The 15886-nt window shown below is 38.4% G+C and overlaps 2 protein-coding genes across 3 annotated transcripts in view; one reads left to right on the forward strand and one right to left on the reverse strand.

The window, feature by feature from the left end:
* Positions 1-15886, forward strand: part of PSMD1 (proteasome 26S subunit, non-ATPase 1) — a 63549-nt gene that overhangs the window by 24573 nt on the left and 23090 nt on the right. The window lies entirely within an intron of this gene.
* HTR2B (5-hydroxytryptamine receptor 2B) lies at positions 1029-12650 on the reverse strand. 2 transcript variants are annotated; one of them, XM_032120274.1, is made up of 4 exons: positions 12008-12650; positions 10690-11330; positions 4204-4404; positions 1042-2168 (listed from the first exon to the last, which is right to left on the reverse strand). In XM_032120274.1, the coding sequence occupies exons 2-4, from the start codon at positions 10997-10999 to the stop codon at positions 1288-1290; spliced, it is 1392 nt and encodes a 463-aa protein (XP_031976165.1). In that variant the 5' UTR covers positions 11000-11330; positions 12008-12650; the 3' UTR covers positions 1042-1287. The 2 variants fall into 2 exon arrangements, with proteins under 2 accessions (XP_031976164.1, XP_031976165.1); XM_032120273.1 differs by having other exon boundaries at positions 1029-2168; positions 10690-12650.

Genomic DNA, 15886 nt, shown 5'->3' on the forward strand with positions numbered 1-15886 from the left:
TGGTGATCTGGGTGCTTGCTGTAAGAACTCCAGTACTTTGGGGAAATACAGTTTCCTTTCCCAAAGAGTCTGGAGCTGTTGGAAGTTTCTAATTTCCCAAATGTCAGACTCTGATAGCTGTTATGGATTGTGAGGACCGATTCTTTCTGTTAATTTTGTGCTCGTATGGAAGTCTTGAGCATGTTTGAGAGAGTGTAAATTGGGACCTGTAATTGGCCATTAGTCCAATTAAATAATTTTGAGTTAAGATAAACTGTGAATATGTGCAGGTGTAGGCAGTACTGTTGTCTCTGCTGTCTCTTAAATATTTGCTCTTGTTTTCATGTGAAGTGGCTGTTCTATCTGTGATTTCTCTACTTTCTGTGAACTACATTGGATGAGGGGAGGCTTTCACTGAAGTTCCCATGGTCATTAAAAAGGAAGCTTGTTCATATATATTACAGGGATGTTCCAGGCTTTGTGTATCCTGTTTTACTTATGATCATTGATTGTGTATTGTGCTATTTTGATTAAATAATTCATTTTCTTAGTATGAAAAGAAAAAAGGGCAGTTTTCTTTGAATAATCTGGCAACACTGATCTTATGAGTATGTGAATGTAATGAAGTGAAATTCAGGTGGGTGAGATATTCTGCCCACCCCTACAGGAAAGACATCATTTCCATACATGGAATTTTTAATCATGCCTTATGGAATGGGCATGTACATTGGTCTCTGGAGCGAGTGATTCTGCTTGTGATTTACACACCCTCAGAGAGCAAGGAAAGCTCCTATGTGGGTACACAGTCTCAGCAGAGGAATGTGTCTGTAGGAGGGAAAGCAGTGAGCTTGTGTGCTGGTTCGTTTACAGAGATTTAAATTAAAACCAATGAGCTTATATCCCTCTGCTGCTTCCACTGTAGAGCATCAACCTACAAAGTTTTGTCTTCTTGCCAGAGTAAATTTTAGAGTAGTGTTTGTACAGAAATGCTTTTCTTATAAAGATGTGCTTTGAAGAGACTGAAGGTGATGAGAACTGAAGTCAGATACTTAAACTGATTTAGCTTTTATTTATTTCCCTCTTCCTTAGGCTACAGTTCTGCACGAGTCATTTGTCATGGAATGAAGTTGTATGCCACCATGGGGTTGGGGTTAAAGTAGAGGAGACTTTGAAGGAGAGGAATTAATATAAATTTATAAGATACTGCTTGCTTAAATAACAGAAAACAACAGTATTTATACCCTCTTACAGCACAGTTATCTGGAATAATACATACAGTAATGCTGTATGGACATGGCTGCCATTCCACTATACATAGCTGACTTGTTCTTCTGTTTTATCAACCTCGTTCTCGGTGAGCAGCAACGTATCCAGCAGAACGGCCGATGATGCTTGGATGGGTGAGCTCCTCAGCCTCATTGGGCTCTGGTACATAATGGGGTTAATCCCATTTCTCATCCCATTCATGACAAAGAGCTTGGAATTTTCTGCCACAGAGCTTCTGAAGGAGATCCTGCTGGAGCGCTGCCGAAGGGCCTTGATACGCTTTGTGGTCTGATAGTTGCAAGTGATGTACCTGCTGAAAGCCTCCCTAAATGTTTTGTTGAAGAGTGTATATACAAGAGGGTTCACTCCTGAGGATACATACCCTATCCAAACAAATATCTCCAAAAGCTTTTGAAAAACCTCCTGGTTGCAGGAGTTGCACAGAACTGAGCTGATGTTTGTTATGAAGAATGGGCACCACATCAACAAGAAAAGAAAAAATACAATCCCCAGAACTTTTGACGCCCTTTGTTCATTAGTTATCGTTTGCATGGACTTCCTCCCGATGGTGGATGTCCTGCAGATAGGCATGTCACTGGACAAAGTCTGGTCTTTTCTGGAGCCATTTAGCATGGCCACCTTTTCTGGTGAGGAGGCAGGTGTTGTGTCACGCTGAAAGACTGTGGACACTGTTGACCAGGTGAAGCGCTGGGGCGGCTTGTTGATCAAATAGGCCTTTTTGCGCAGCACTTGGATTGTCAGGAAATAAGTGACAATCATGATAGCGAGGGGAATGAAGAAGGAAGCCACTGATCCGTACAGAATGAAGTCATGAAAACGATCAGGCATCAGTGCACACGTGATGTTTTTAGAGTTGCCATTTCCATCCTCAATGCCTCTGATAGGGATCGGAATTGCAATGCCTGCAGGAAAAAAAACAAGTGCTTCAGCAAAGGGTAATCGCTTGCAATCGCTTCACTGGGCCTGAAGCCTCAGGGTTTCTAAAGGAAGGTAATTCCTGAGCTCTGGAGCACGAATGGGGTGACGGACACAATTGAGTTGTTGAGAGCATCACGTGGCTAATTGGGCAAACAGTACTTTGTAAGACTTGGCAAGCTGAGCTTTAACAGAGTGCCCTTTCTAAGGAGATTGGGCCTAACCCATAGTGATTGAGGAAGCAGTATAAAGTTGCCAACTTTTCAAGTGTAAAACACATGAATTGCTTTGACTCTGGTTGTTAGAATTAGCATGGCTTTTCCTCCAGTGAAATGTGTTTCCCTAATGCCATCTGCCCTTTTTTTTTCCCTTCCCCAGGGTAACCTTTGCACTTTTTGAGGGGCAGTTTTGTAAATACCTAAGTCTTGTCTTTCCCTCTTCTATTAACCACATCAAGTGACTGGACACAGCTGATTTTTTTCACCCTGCTTGACTCTTTCATATATACAAGTAGCTAAATAGTTGCCAGAATTATGCAGTGTGTGTTTGAGATGGATTTGTTGTTTAAAGTCTCCTGCATATTTAGGAGTGTTTAAATGAGGCTGGCTAGCTCTGTAATTCACCACTGGTTTAAAAAAAATGTTAGCAGTCTTGTCTTTTAAATGAATTTTTTATAACCACTAAATTACAGTCAGGACTTCATTTGCCAGCAGTCTGACATTACAACAAAAACAACAGGTTCCTTGCTGTCTGGTGAAGGTGATTTGTGCTGTTTTCTGATACCACTTAATGAGATACAGGGATTTACTGTATTCCTCTGCTACTCTGCCTACAAGTTGGTTGAAAGCAGCAAGAGCAAAATGGGTTACCCTTCAGCAACTCGACCCCTTTTGTAATTAGAAGCGCACCTTCAGATACAACAAGCATTTAAAATGAAGATTGAATTGAATTAACCTTTGATTTGGAGAACCTGGCTCAGCTGCAGAGTAGTCTTAAGTTAGATAGAAAGAAATTGAAAAGTACAGTGCTGGTTAATGGCAATAAATCACACATTAGAAGGTCAACTTTTAAGTGTCTTATCATGCTAAGTTTTTTTTTTTTGGGGGGTGGGGGTGGTGATAGAATAGAGGTAGCATCTTTTCTCCTATCATCACAGCTCTTCCAGAATTTTTTTGAAGTTGGAAATTCGGGGTTTAGGCGCGTTTGCTTCAGCCAAGAAGGTGGATGTACCCATTCTCCTATGCATAATGGTCTTAATAATGCAGAATAATTTTGTTTGGTCTTGCACACAATGCATACAGCACTATGGCTATCTGCAGCATGTATTAAGTTATTTGCATTAAATGTTTTCCCTTCCTTAGCTCATTTAACAGATTTATTTTTTTAAGCATTAAAGACAGGTGAGGTGCCACATGCACATCACAGAGATACTGATATCATAGAAGTTTGTACGTTGGTATCCTTTATATAAACTGTTCAGGGTTTGTTGTTTTGGTTGGGGGTTTTTTGGTTATATATTAGCCTTCCTATGTGCTGTCTTAGCCTTCATTGTTAGCCTGGATGTTACCAGCCACTCATTTGTTTCTTTGCTATAAGTAATTAACTTTTTTGTACTTCTTCATGCAGCACAGAATTTACCAATATCTACTGAAGGCTTAAAATTGTGTTTGGGACAAAATATAGCACCACAGGAACATGAAATCTTGCTTTCCCAGGAGACATACTATGCATGCAGATACTGTCTTCTGATTTTTGAACTTTTAGGAGCATGAAGAAGAGTGATGATTATCAGTCTGACTCAATCCTTGGCCTTTCTAGTGGGCCTAATAAGGAGCAGTGGTTCGTGCAGATTTTTATGGTGTAGCTGTGTATGATCCAAGAGGTGGACTTCAGCCAGCCTGAGTGTTACGGTCTTCCAATCAATAGTACTTGGCCAAATTTTCCATTTTCCCCACCTGTCACCTATTGTTTTGGACATAAAAAGCTTCTGTATTCCTTTTCTAGTCTCCAGGTCTCACATACCTATTGAAATGAGCCAAACCACGATGATTTTGATGATTGTTGTAGCCCATGAATTGTACTGACTGGCCTGGATTGGCTTTTTTATCGCAATGTAGCGGTCTAGTGAGATGGCACAGAGGTGCATGATGGAAGCTGTGGAAAAGAGGACATCAAGGAACAGCCACATAGGACACAAGGCAGTTGGTAAAGGCCAGGTATTGTCTGAAAGAGAACAAAAAATTCATTAGAATTTAAGCTTTTTGAGAACTTTCAGTGTGTGATTTTATTGTGGCGCCAGTATCTTTGAGAAATCCATAGTACTACAGGAGCTGAGCTTTGCCACTGCCTCAGATGGGTTCTGTTTTACATTTTAGTTAGCTCCTAACCAGCATGGTTGCTGCCATCACATTGATCAGGCTATTTGTGTACTGTAAACCTTACCCTGTCTTTTTGTCCTTTTGTGGCAAGGACTCTGGATTAAAAAGTTATAAAAAATGGACCATGGCTGTTTGGTTCTTGCAAGCCTGCTGTTAAATGATTATTTTCAGCTGTTTCTCCTTGATAGTACTATGATTCAAGGTTATATTAAATGAAGGAGATAATGGGTCATAACCAAAGTATTAGTTTGTCATTGTAGAACCACTGTTGAATCTTAGGAGTGATTTTGAAGAATCTCGTTCACACATCTTTAAAATGAGTTTGCTGCATCATTTGGCCAGATACAGTTGAGCACTAATGTGACATAGGGCTGTTCTGTCTCAGTAAGGATTTTATAAAAATTGAAAATTTTTATGCATGACCTTTTTATTTTTGGTCTGTTTCCCCAGGAGCAATGGCTTGGATTTTAATTCTGGCATCCTGTTTCTTAGAGTAGTTACCTGTCCTTAATGTTAATCTTTATAGCAAACATAGGGCCTGTCAACTGCACTGTATCCAAGATGAAGGTTTTGTAGTGTTCAGATTTCCAAAAGGCTTGTATTTTTGAGAGCTGTGTCTCCCTTATCAATGTCTACAATACCAAATGAACATTAATGGAACTCTGATTATTTTTTTTCTAACTGGTGTATTTTCACTCAGAAGTAGCTTGTACTGCAATCCAGTGTAAGCAGTGTTCAGTTTGAGGTGCACTTAAGTGTTGTGTGTCTATAAGGATGTTCTGTAGTCTCGGGGAAGAATGTGTGAATGAGGAAGATTTTTCTGTTTCTAATGGTAGAAGTTGATCTACTAAATGTATTTTCCTCCCTTGTAAAATTCAGCTGTGCTCAATCAGTAGGTACATTAATGGTATTGCCAGGGAAATCTGTTCTTTGTTGAGTGATGATTAGGGGGGAAAAAGACGTTTCTAATAAATCAGATTGGTTTTAATTTCCTTGGTCAGCATAAATAGACCTGCATGCTGAGAGTGCCAAATGAGCTGGACTTTTGTAATGTCCAGTCTTATCAATGTGGTAACATTGCAGTCATTTGAGATTAAAACATTTTTTCGTAACATGACTGAGAGATGGAAATGATAATGGTGCAGCTTTGACTTGAATTGTAAACTGCAGAGGATGGAAAATTTTATGAAGACAAACATAGCAAGTACTTGTCTGCACTCTTACCTATGCTGGGAAACCTTCCGTGTTAAACAAAGAGAACGGATGGATGGAGCCCTGAACTGAACTTCAGCCATCCCCAAAGCAGAGGACTCCAGGTGAGGATATGATGTGGGCAGTGAGGCAGAAGGAATAGAGGCAGTCTGTTTTCAATTTATTAACCAGTAAATTTTAGTATCTACCATAATTATTTCCTAAAATAGGTTCTATGGTTGAAATTATGCTTCAAAAAAATTAGTCTGTCAGGCAGGTATGAAAAAGTTGTAATTAGTAGATTATGAAACATTTACTCATCTTTAATTTTCGTGCCTAGACTTTTAGCTGGCAGTAAGGTATGGTGCATTACTGAAATGGATCAGAAAAACCAAAATATATTGTGGCTCATGTAACCAGCTGTAATTAAAAAAAGATATAGTAAAAGAAGTAACTGATTTGATGGGCTTGAAATGTTTTTGCTCAGTCCAGAAAACTGACAGCTTCTTTTGACTTCATGATGAAGGATTAGTTCAGATAAAACTTGAACAATAGAAAGTGTGTTCTACAACTTAAAGGATGGCAGATAACACAGCTGGATTTCAAGTGAGCAGCTAATACTTCTTTTGGATAGTACTCACATGCCATTCCCTGGATTATAACTGCTTTGCGTCCTGGAGAACCCTAGTGTAAAAAGTCTTTCCTTTTTTAGTTAATTTACTGTTGGCAGAAGAAAATATTTTGCAACAAAAGGCCCTTTTGCTTCTTTGAAATAAAGATACATTTAAACAGTGGCCTGATACAAAGCAATCTTGTACATTTTTGAGTTGTAAGAGCTTTTGTGAGTTGACAAGTGCAACTGAACAGAGAAAGCTTTATATTTTCTTTATTTTTTCTAGCTTTGAACTGGGTGCAGAAGGCAGTAGGTAATCACATTCATGATTGTAGCATTATGTCCTGCTGCATTTGTGTGGAAGAGATGCTGGGTTTTGTCCAAACAAAATCAAAGTAAACTTTAAATGCAGTAACTGATAAGAACTGAATATGATGGTTATTATTTAAATGAAACAAATATCATGAAACTGATACTTTAAAGTCCAGAAGAGTCACACAGTTGTCTAGGATTCATTCTGTAGTGTATTCTGCTATAACTTGGTGACCTGACAAAGGTGCCTGACTGAAAATTTGTCTGGTTTCTCCAGCTGTCAGGTGGTTAAAAAGAAAGTCTTTCTTCCTACAAACCTTGCCTCGGGTCCTCCCAGCACTGCAGCAGTGCTGCTGTTGCAGATTTTGCTTATTTTGAGTCTAAACAAGACAGAGTACATGCTTTAAGATTTGTCTTCAACCTTAAGAGAAGTAAAATGAGCTTTTACTGCAACTGTCTACCTTTGATTAATCTTTATTTAAGAAAAGCTTTATTTATAGGAAATACCTTGGAAATGTGTAATTCTTATAACAAAGTACAGTATAGAAGAGCTGCTCTTGCTGTAAGCCAAAATGGTTTTGGAAAGCTTAAGAGAAAGCACTGCTTGGGTACATGTCTAAGTATGATTGAGAGAAATCTTTAAATAGACTTGGAAACCATTTGTTCTTCTGCTGTAAGGGCCGCAGAATGTGTTACCTGTAAAGGGCTTTGTTGCTGTTATATAATGATGTTTTTGCTGAGATGGAAATGGATATTTTCAGTCACCAGCCCATTTAACCCTGAGTTTCAGTCTTCACACTGATGTGTGTGTCTGTAGCTGCATGTGGGGTGTTCACCCTCATGGCAGTACTTGGCTCTCTGGGCTGCCAAGGCCTGGTGTCTCCAGGCTGTTCTCTAGTTTTTTTTATTTAATCAAAGTTGTTTTTTTTTTTTAATTAGGCTTGCCTTCTGATAAATAAACCTTTGTTTTCTTACTTATCTTTAGATTTGAGATTTTGGAAGTAGTCCTTGATTAAAGTTTTCTCTGGCAGTTTGCACAGGCAAGAAGTGAAGATTTGTTGTGATTCATCATCACTAATGGGAGAAGATTAAGACTGGTGGTTTGTGATAGGTTAAGATAATGGTTTGCAGCCTAGGATGATCAGCATTACTTTCTGATTTTAAGTGGATGATTATCCAGAGTAGAGAATATATTTTAAAAGATGGTACATGGGTTGTCTTCAAGTAGGCCATTGCCCACCAAGCTATGGACATCAGACTTCTTCCTTCTGCAGGCTTTGCAAATGGGAGGATTACTCAAGTGTGTTTGCTAATTTCACAATCCAATGAATTTCAGTAGTTCTGAATGTTAGAAATTTGGGTAACTGTTTTGAAAGCTAGATTTCAGAGAATGCAGTTATCTCTTAGTGGGCCCTCCTTGGCTTTTTTTAAGAAATGAGAAGAATTTAGTAAGCTATAAAAGCTACAAAATGTTTATGTATTCTGACACACACTCCTAAATCAAAATTGCTGTGTATGCTTGTACCAGAGTACATTTTGGTTGCTCTGCTGAGAAAAAATCATGTGCTGCTCATGGCATTACACCTGCAAATGAGTTTACAGATTCATTTATTTACTTACATTTAAAAGGGGCAGCTCTTTATTACAGAAGCAGTCCATTTCTGAAGATTTTTTGGTGAGTGTTCTGTCAGGGTGTGGAGCCAATGTCTGTAGCAGGTTTTGATTTTGAACACCCTGTGACACATTAGTTTGTACAGTCAGGATCTTAATGTGACTGCACTTCGGTTCACACCTTTTCCTCCAAATCTTCTCCGCATAATTAGATATCAATCCCAAATCGGAAGCATAATATTTGTACTCTGTATCTAGAAGCTGCACCCAGCTCTTTCATTATTATGGAAACATTCCTGTGTGGAAGTGCCAGAAGGCTGGATTTAGTTTGCTGTTTGGCTGTCAATGACTATTCTTTGTTCAAGTAGTTATCTGGCTAATGTAGCTTCAAGATTTAGACTTATGTATTTAAATGTCTGTTCTATATTCATTCCAGTAACTCCTCATGTTTTGCTCATTCTTTGAACTTCTATAAACACCTCAGCATCTTCTCTCAGTCAGTGAAGAGGCAAAGCAGTTTTTCTGGTTGGCTGCCAAAGAGAGTAGTTGTATGCAAGAAATTTCAGTTTTAACCACTGTTGTGTGGAAGGCGGGTTGTGGTCTTACTTAATTAATTATAGCTGAATTTACTACTTTCTGGTAAATTTCCTGCACCATGAAAGATGTTTTTGTTTGATTTTTGAGTTAAGATTCCTAGCATGCTTTAAACTGTTGTAACCAGGGTTTAGCTGTGGATTAATTGCGAGATTAAGGAGCAATAGACTCTTTATGAAGTTATAAAGAAAAGATTTGTTAGTCTAGTAGAATGAAAATAATTAAAAAAAAAAAATCAAAACAGGAAAACTCCATCACTGCACAAAACCTACTCCACAAAATCCAGAATTTGCCTTCCCTTTATATTAGTTGCTAGTCAATACTAGTACTTTTTATGGCTAGTAGTTTTTATTGTTGTTATTAATGAAGCCTTTGGTAGGAACTAAGCAGTTACAGCATCTGTGTCTAAGTATGGAGATGCATATCTGTTTCTTGCCTCCACACACACATGTGCAAATACATGACGTACCAATGTATTCTATAATTGACTAGTTTTTTGAGTTAGAAATCACTATCTCAGTTACGTATTCAGTTTTCTTTCTACAAACTGTTGCTTGGAAAAAAAAGCCCTATTCTGTGATCTCAATGCTGAATTCTGACCTCCAGTTCACACTTCTGTATAGGGAGAAGTCTGTAACACACAGAAATTCACAAGGCATTTAATGAATAAACACATTTGTTAATAAAGTGATACCAGTTTTCTGCAGCAAACAGAAGCTACTGATGGCCTTTCTGAAATAAAGTTTATGATTGTGTTTGCTTGTTGCTCAGGCAACTTCTAGAGTCTAGCCTAGGAAAAGTGAAGTCCTGCAGCCCTTCATAGTACCCAGTGGTATCTGTACCTTAAAGATAATTATATAAATCTTTAAGTTTATTGAAAGATCTGTCTCATTGATTTTTTCCATTTATGAGATGAAAATAAACAATTTAAAGTGTATTCTTAGGAGTAAAAGAGACTTTCCCATGGAGTTGCCTCTAATTAGTTGTCAGAAGCAGTATCTGAAATAAAGCTGGGCGTGAGAGACTGTGGAAAAATCCTGCTTGTTCTGTAAAGGACTAATGAGACAGAAAATGCCACATCCAATGTTTGTTCATGTGAAAAAGACCTATTTTATTTCATATGAAGCAGACTAAATGACAAATCTGTATCTCAAACATGAGGTACATGGATTGAGGCTTCCTTGGCTTACAGATGATTTAATTCTTTGTGATGCATTATGAACCTGTGGCTTTCCCCAGGTGGGAGAAAATCAGTTTCTCTGAAACCAGTACTGGTAAAGTTTGTTGTCTCTGATGGTGCCAGGGACCAATTCTGACTGACCATGTAAATATATGACTGCTCATGGAGTCAATACTCAGGTAAAATCAGGTGCACTAATCATAGGAAGTTCAAAAGCTGTTCAGTGTACTGAACAGATATCTAGCCTTGATTTCAAGTTCTTTAAGAGAATACTGCTTGCAATTGGTGTAATATAATACAATAAATACCAGCATTGTGCTGAGGTTGTTAAAAATTGTATTACACTGTACAAAATGTAATTCCCTGTGCTTCAGCTCCTATTTGAATATTTTTGAGTCTTGGATGTTTTTTGAATGGTTTGTTTCAAAGGAAAGAATATCCACATGGTTGTACTTCCCGTAAAGACATTAAGCTGTATTAAGATGAGAGGGAGTGAAGATTTAGCAGCCCTGATCCAAGTGATTTTTAAAATTATAATGATGGAAAGCAAACAACTTTTCTGTTTAAATTAGACCTCCCAGAATTGTACCCCATATGCAAACCTGACGAAACAAACATGCTGCACTTACCAAATAATATTATGAGAAGGGCAATTGGCATCACAAACAGACCCACGAGCAAATCTGCCACCGCCAAGGATGTCAGAAAGTAGTTGGTAGCATATTGCAACTTTTTCTCCAGGGACACCGCCAGAATGACAAGTATGTTCCCCCCAATGGTGGGGATTATCACCAGGAGGATCAGCAATGCTGCCCAGTGCACTTTGCTTCCTTGTTCCTCACTTGGGTAGTCCTGCTTGGGTGCTCCTGTTACTGAGAGAGGCGACAAAGATCCATTGCCAGCTCCAGACCCGTTCAAGGACTGTAAAGGATGGGACATTTTTGTGTGCAGCGGAATGTATTCAGGAGCTGTGTTTTGCTCAGGAGTTGCGTACGGCGTAAGAGTTCTCTGTTCCTCTCTGGTCCAGAATGGTCCTGAAGGAAGGCCAGCATGGTCAGTATAGTGAACTGGTCATCTGCTATTTTGAGATACTGTAACCATGTCCGAGCTGGTATCCAATTTTTTTATCCTGTGCCTTGCTGGGCGCAAAATAGTTTTAAAAATGAAAGTCCTGTCTTGTGTCCATCTCTGGTTGGTAGGGTTCAGTGGTCTGGTCTCCTCTTTATAGCGACGTTCAGATTTCAGAAGATTATAAGAAAAAAATCAGTAGCTGTCAAAAATAAGCAGTGCATTAGGTTCCTTTTATTTTTTTTTGCTACAGCAGTAAAGAGTGGTAGACAAATCTGAATGCCAAACGATTCCCTTTAGGTACAGTCTATGTAGATTTGCTCCTTCTGAGTACAAACTGATGCAGAGGCAGATGCTCGAGTTGTGTATGTGCAACTCCTCCTCTCCCGAGTGTCTAGTCTCCAGCAGTGTGTGCGTAGGCAGACAGCAGTTCCCATATTTCCCCTTATTAAGAATCCTATTTCTCCACAGAGGGTAACCCCAAAAATATCTTCAGAAATTATGTATGAGGTTTCCGTTTTAATCTCAGCACTTCCTAATTTATCAGGTGAGGGTCAGGAAGCTGCAGACAATAAAACACTGGTGACAGTCTCAAGGGGACTGTAGAGATTTATCGAACTGAGACATCTAAATTTACCCATTACTTGAAGGGGTAGGAGTGAGTAAAACGCTTGTTTTTGTAATCTGAGCAATGCTTTTAGTAAGCACAGCCTGTTCTCTCTCTCTCTTTCTTTCTCTGTCAACTCTGCTAAAGACTTAATGCTTGCATTTCCCACTTCAAGCAGAGACTCAAACAGCTGTCCCGGCATTAAGCTGATCAAATGCTCAGTTACTGAGAAGATTTGATGTGTTGCAGTTTTCAGGTGAAGAAAGCCTTACCTCTTTCTCGTGCATTTTGGTAGAGTTCACTTTGCATCCAGGAAGATCCTTTGTAATTTTCTTTTTGGTCACTTGGTGAATGTTGAGATTTTTCACTACTTTCTGGAAAACAAGTTGTTCATTTGCTTTTGACTTTTAAAATATTTCTGAAGCTTGTCTCTTTGCGTGCTTTTGTTTAGCACATTTCTTCTATCAACAAGATTAAGAATTTCTGTTTTGGGAAAACTGTATTTCTTCTCACCCCGGTATTTTCTCCAACTCTGAAATGAAGAATAATTCTCACCACATGTGAAAAAGGATAGAAATAAGGTTGTATTCTCTTTTGCTGTCCTTTCTCTTCCATTCTTTGTTGATTCCACTTAGGTGATCAGAGTCTGTATGCAGTTCTCTCTTTGTTCATAAGCAAAGCTCGCAGTTTGCTGCTACCCTTGTTCGTTGATCGACTCATTCCAGCATATTCAGCTCCAGTGTTTGAAAAGCAGAGAAGTGAGTGGGTGGGGGATTTGGCTGGAAAAGAGACAGAGAGGGTTAATTGATTCACTGCTCCAGCACTATAAAGTGCACTCCCTGTAGCTGTATCAGGATGTGCGGGTCCTGGAAATGACCCTTCACGCTACAACATTGTGTCTCTGTGCACCGTAGCGTGTCTGTCTGTCTGTCTGCTGCTCGCTCTCTGGGCTCTTTTGCTCACTTGCTTTCTGGACGGAAGCATAGTTAACCCTAAAAAGTTCTACAGCCCTGTAAACACTCCAGGTTTTTTCTTGCCTAACTTTATAAAAGTATTGTTAGCACACTTATTTTAAGTGTGTGCACTGTTACTTTAAAACTTTCCTTCTGCAGCTGCTTTTTATTATCCTGAGTGTTCTCTTTTGTTACCTTCCAACTTTCAGTCAGATGTGTGTATAGCCTCAGTGTCATCTTATAGTTCTGCATTAAAATGGAAATAGAGTTCACTTCCAAGGACATTAGCTGCAAAATTGTGTAATAAGTCCTTGAGTAAAGCCCAGAAGAAACCATGAGATCATGGTCTGACCCTCTGTATGACACATTCCATGAATTGCTTCTGCTCACCAGCCTTGAGCTGGAAATCAGGTCCTCACTGAACTATGCATCAATTTATATTTCTTTAAAAAAGAAAAAAAATTGTCTCTCTAGAATGCCAGTAATGTGGGGCCAAAGAGAGAAGGCTGCTGTCAGAAATTAACAGAAATACTCGAAGTGGATTCAGATCATACAATAGAATTTTCAGTAGTTTTCACTTGTTTCTTATTTTTCCTGTTTAAAGGAAACTTTCAATAAGATTCCATGCTGTATTCATTTACAATCGAGTGTTGATATCTTTATTCATCAGAGAAGTATATATTACAAAAATAGAGATTAATCCAGGTATGGTTATACTGTTTCCTTATCTGGCCACCTTCCTATTGTCACCCCTGATAGTACGGAGAAAGTAGAGCACATGAAAACATACAATTGAGACAAGACAATACTTTATTTGGTTAATGAGCATTTGGATTCACTTTTTCTTAAGATCCACTAAGTCTAATCAACTTCTGGTTTATATTTTATAAATCTTGAAGGATGTCCTGGCATTAATCTAGCTGTACTTGAAGTTTTTTCTGCAGATTGTTCTGATGAAAGCTAATGAATACATTTTTAACTAATTGAAAAGGAAATTATTTTTAAAATACACATAAAACCAGTTATCTTAGGAACTTGCAGAAGATGATACAAGTTTAGTGGTATGTTGGCTTGCAAGTATTTTTACCTCTTTGGTGCATTTTTTAATTTCAGAGAGATAAAAAACATATCTGCCCTTTGTGTTGTTTTCTGAGCTTTGCCAGGTTTGAATCATTTGAGAAACACATCCTCCTCTGTATCTGTTACAGATCTGCAGCAGGTTCTTCACTGTATCTTGTGGCCAGGCTTTTTCTGCAGGCCACTGTCCTGTCCCCACCTCCAGCTCTTCTCCTGTGTAAATGATGGTAAACGTTAAATATTGCTAGACCCCACTCCTGGTCCACTGTAAACAGAATATTTGAGCCATACAAAGATATTATTTTTATTTCCCATCCCTTGCTGTTACTTCTGTTTTCAAATTGCCGGTGCTATTTTATAGAGCCGTGTCTCTGTCAGATCTGAGCTGTCTCTGGTGAGTGCTACTCAGTCAGTACATTTCCCTCAAGTTCACTTGCTGTGCTCTACATGACTTAGTTGCAGGAAATTCCTGGTTTGGGAATAGCTGGGATCATTTTTTTGTCCAGAGAGAGAGATGGGATGTTTAGTCTACACTGAATGTATTGGTTTGTTGCATTTTTCTCTGCAGGTTTTCTGTTTTCTATATATTCCCCTTTCTGCTACACACCCCCCTCCTCCAGAAATGACTGGAAATTGTGCAGTTAATACCTGCATTTCTCCTTTGTTAACTAATTCGTGGATGAAATGAAACTTCTGTTAAACTTGGGGTTTTTTTTTCATTGCCACTACACTGCTAGAACAACTTGTGGAAATAGTTCTGTATAAAATGATGAATTCATGACCAATAGTTTAAAGAAGTTATAAATATTTAGAATAATTTGAAATATGACTGGGGACATTTAATGAGGAATTTAGAAGATGTATTTGACATTGTTCTTCTATTCTCTGGCGTTTCGGTGAGTTGTATAGTCCTTAAATATTTAGACTGAAAAATAAGTGCAAATTAGTGATGCTTCAGATGCTTCCATTTTTAGTCTCAATCATGAGACCAAAGTGATGGGGTTTTTTCATGTATATTCTGTATATTTACTTACTGAGGTTACCATATATATATATATATGGTAATATATATATATATATATATATAATTTTTAAACATGAAACCCCACATTTATATATATATATATATATATAAATGTGAGGTTTCATGTTTAAAAATTGCTGAAATATAAAGAAAAATGTCAGTAATGCATTAACCTTGAAAATGTGCAGCTTACAGGACTGGAGATAAACTGCTCAAAGGATGTGGTTTTAGCTGGTCTGTGATATAAGACACTTGACGTGGAATGTGCTCCAAAATATGGCAGTCTGAGTTTTTAGTTTATCTTGTTGCATGCCTTTTGGGGAAAAAAGATTACAGTGGATTGTTAAGAGCCAATGTACCTGTGATCCTCAACTTTCAGTAGCCCAATAAGGCTCTTGCAGGCAAAGCCTGCTAAGAACTATGATAACTGCAGGTGTTGCAATTGTAATGACCTTCAGGAAAAAAAAAACCAGTTTAGGTCAACACCATGGATAGAAAGGGAATCTGGCCACCTTCGGTGTCCAGCTGACCTGGGCGTTTTTTTTCGTATTAGTCTGCGTTAACAATCAATATCCTGGTTTTCATTCTGTTAATTTTTGCACTGGAGGCTTAAGAAAAATTTTCTTTCCTCTCTCTTTGGAAGTAATGAAGAATTCAAAATTATCTTTGGTTTCTCAGAAATTCTAGGCTACTTACAAGCTATGTATCAGCTTTTAATGGAGAGAATATGACATTTAGATATATCTATCTATAAATGCCACATATATTTAATTATATCCAATAAATGAACAGTCCCAGGAAGGAGTTCAGAGTTGAGGATAAGGCAAGTGGGCAGGAGTCAGGCAGCTCCTCTCTGTTTTCCCTGGTTCTGGTTTCTGGGAAGATTCAAAATCCACAGTGCTGGGTGTTTGTTTCTTGTGGAGGTTTCAAGAGCAACCAGTTGGTGAGTAAAACTAATAAAATGCCAGCTATTATGTTTTGCTGAGAATCTCTTATTGCTGTCTTGATGCATCTTTATTTTTCTTTATGATTTTGTTTGACTTCTGAAACAAACCAAACTGGATCTTGGAGGAAGTCCTTTATCTGCAGCCCGTTTA

This window comes from Corvus moneduloides, chromosome 10, assembly GCF_009650955.1.
Source record: "Corvus moneduloides isolate bCorMon1 chromosome 10, bCorMon1.pri, whole genome shotgun sequence".
NCBI classification, from domain to species: Eukaryota; Metazoa; Chordata; class Aves; order Passeriformes; family Corvidae; genus Corvus; species Corvus moneduloides.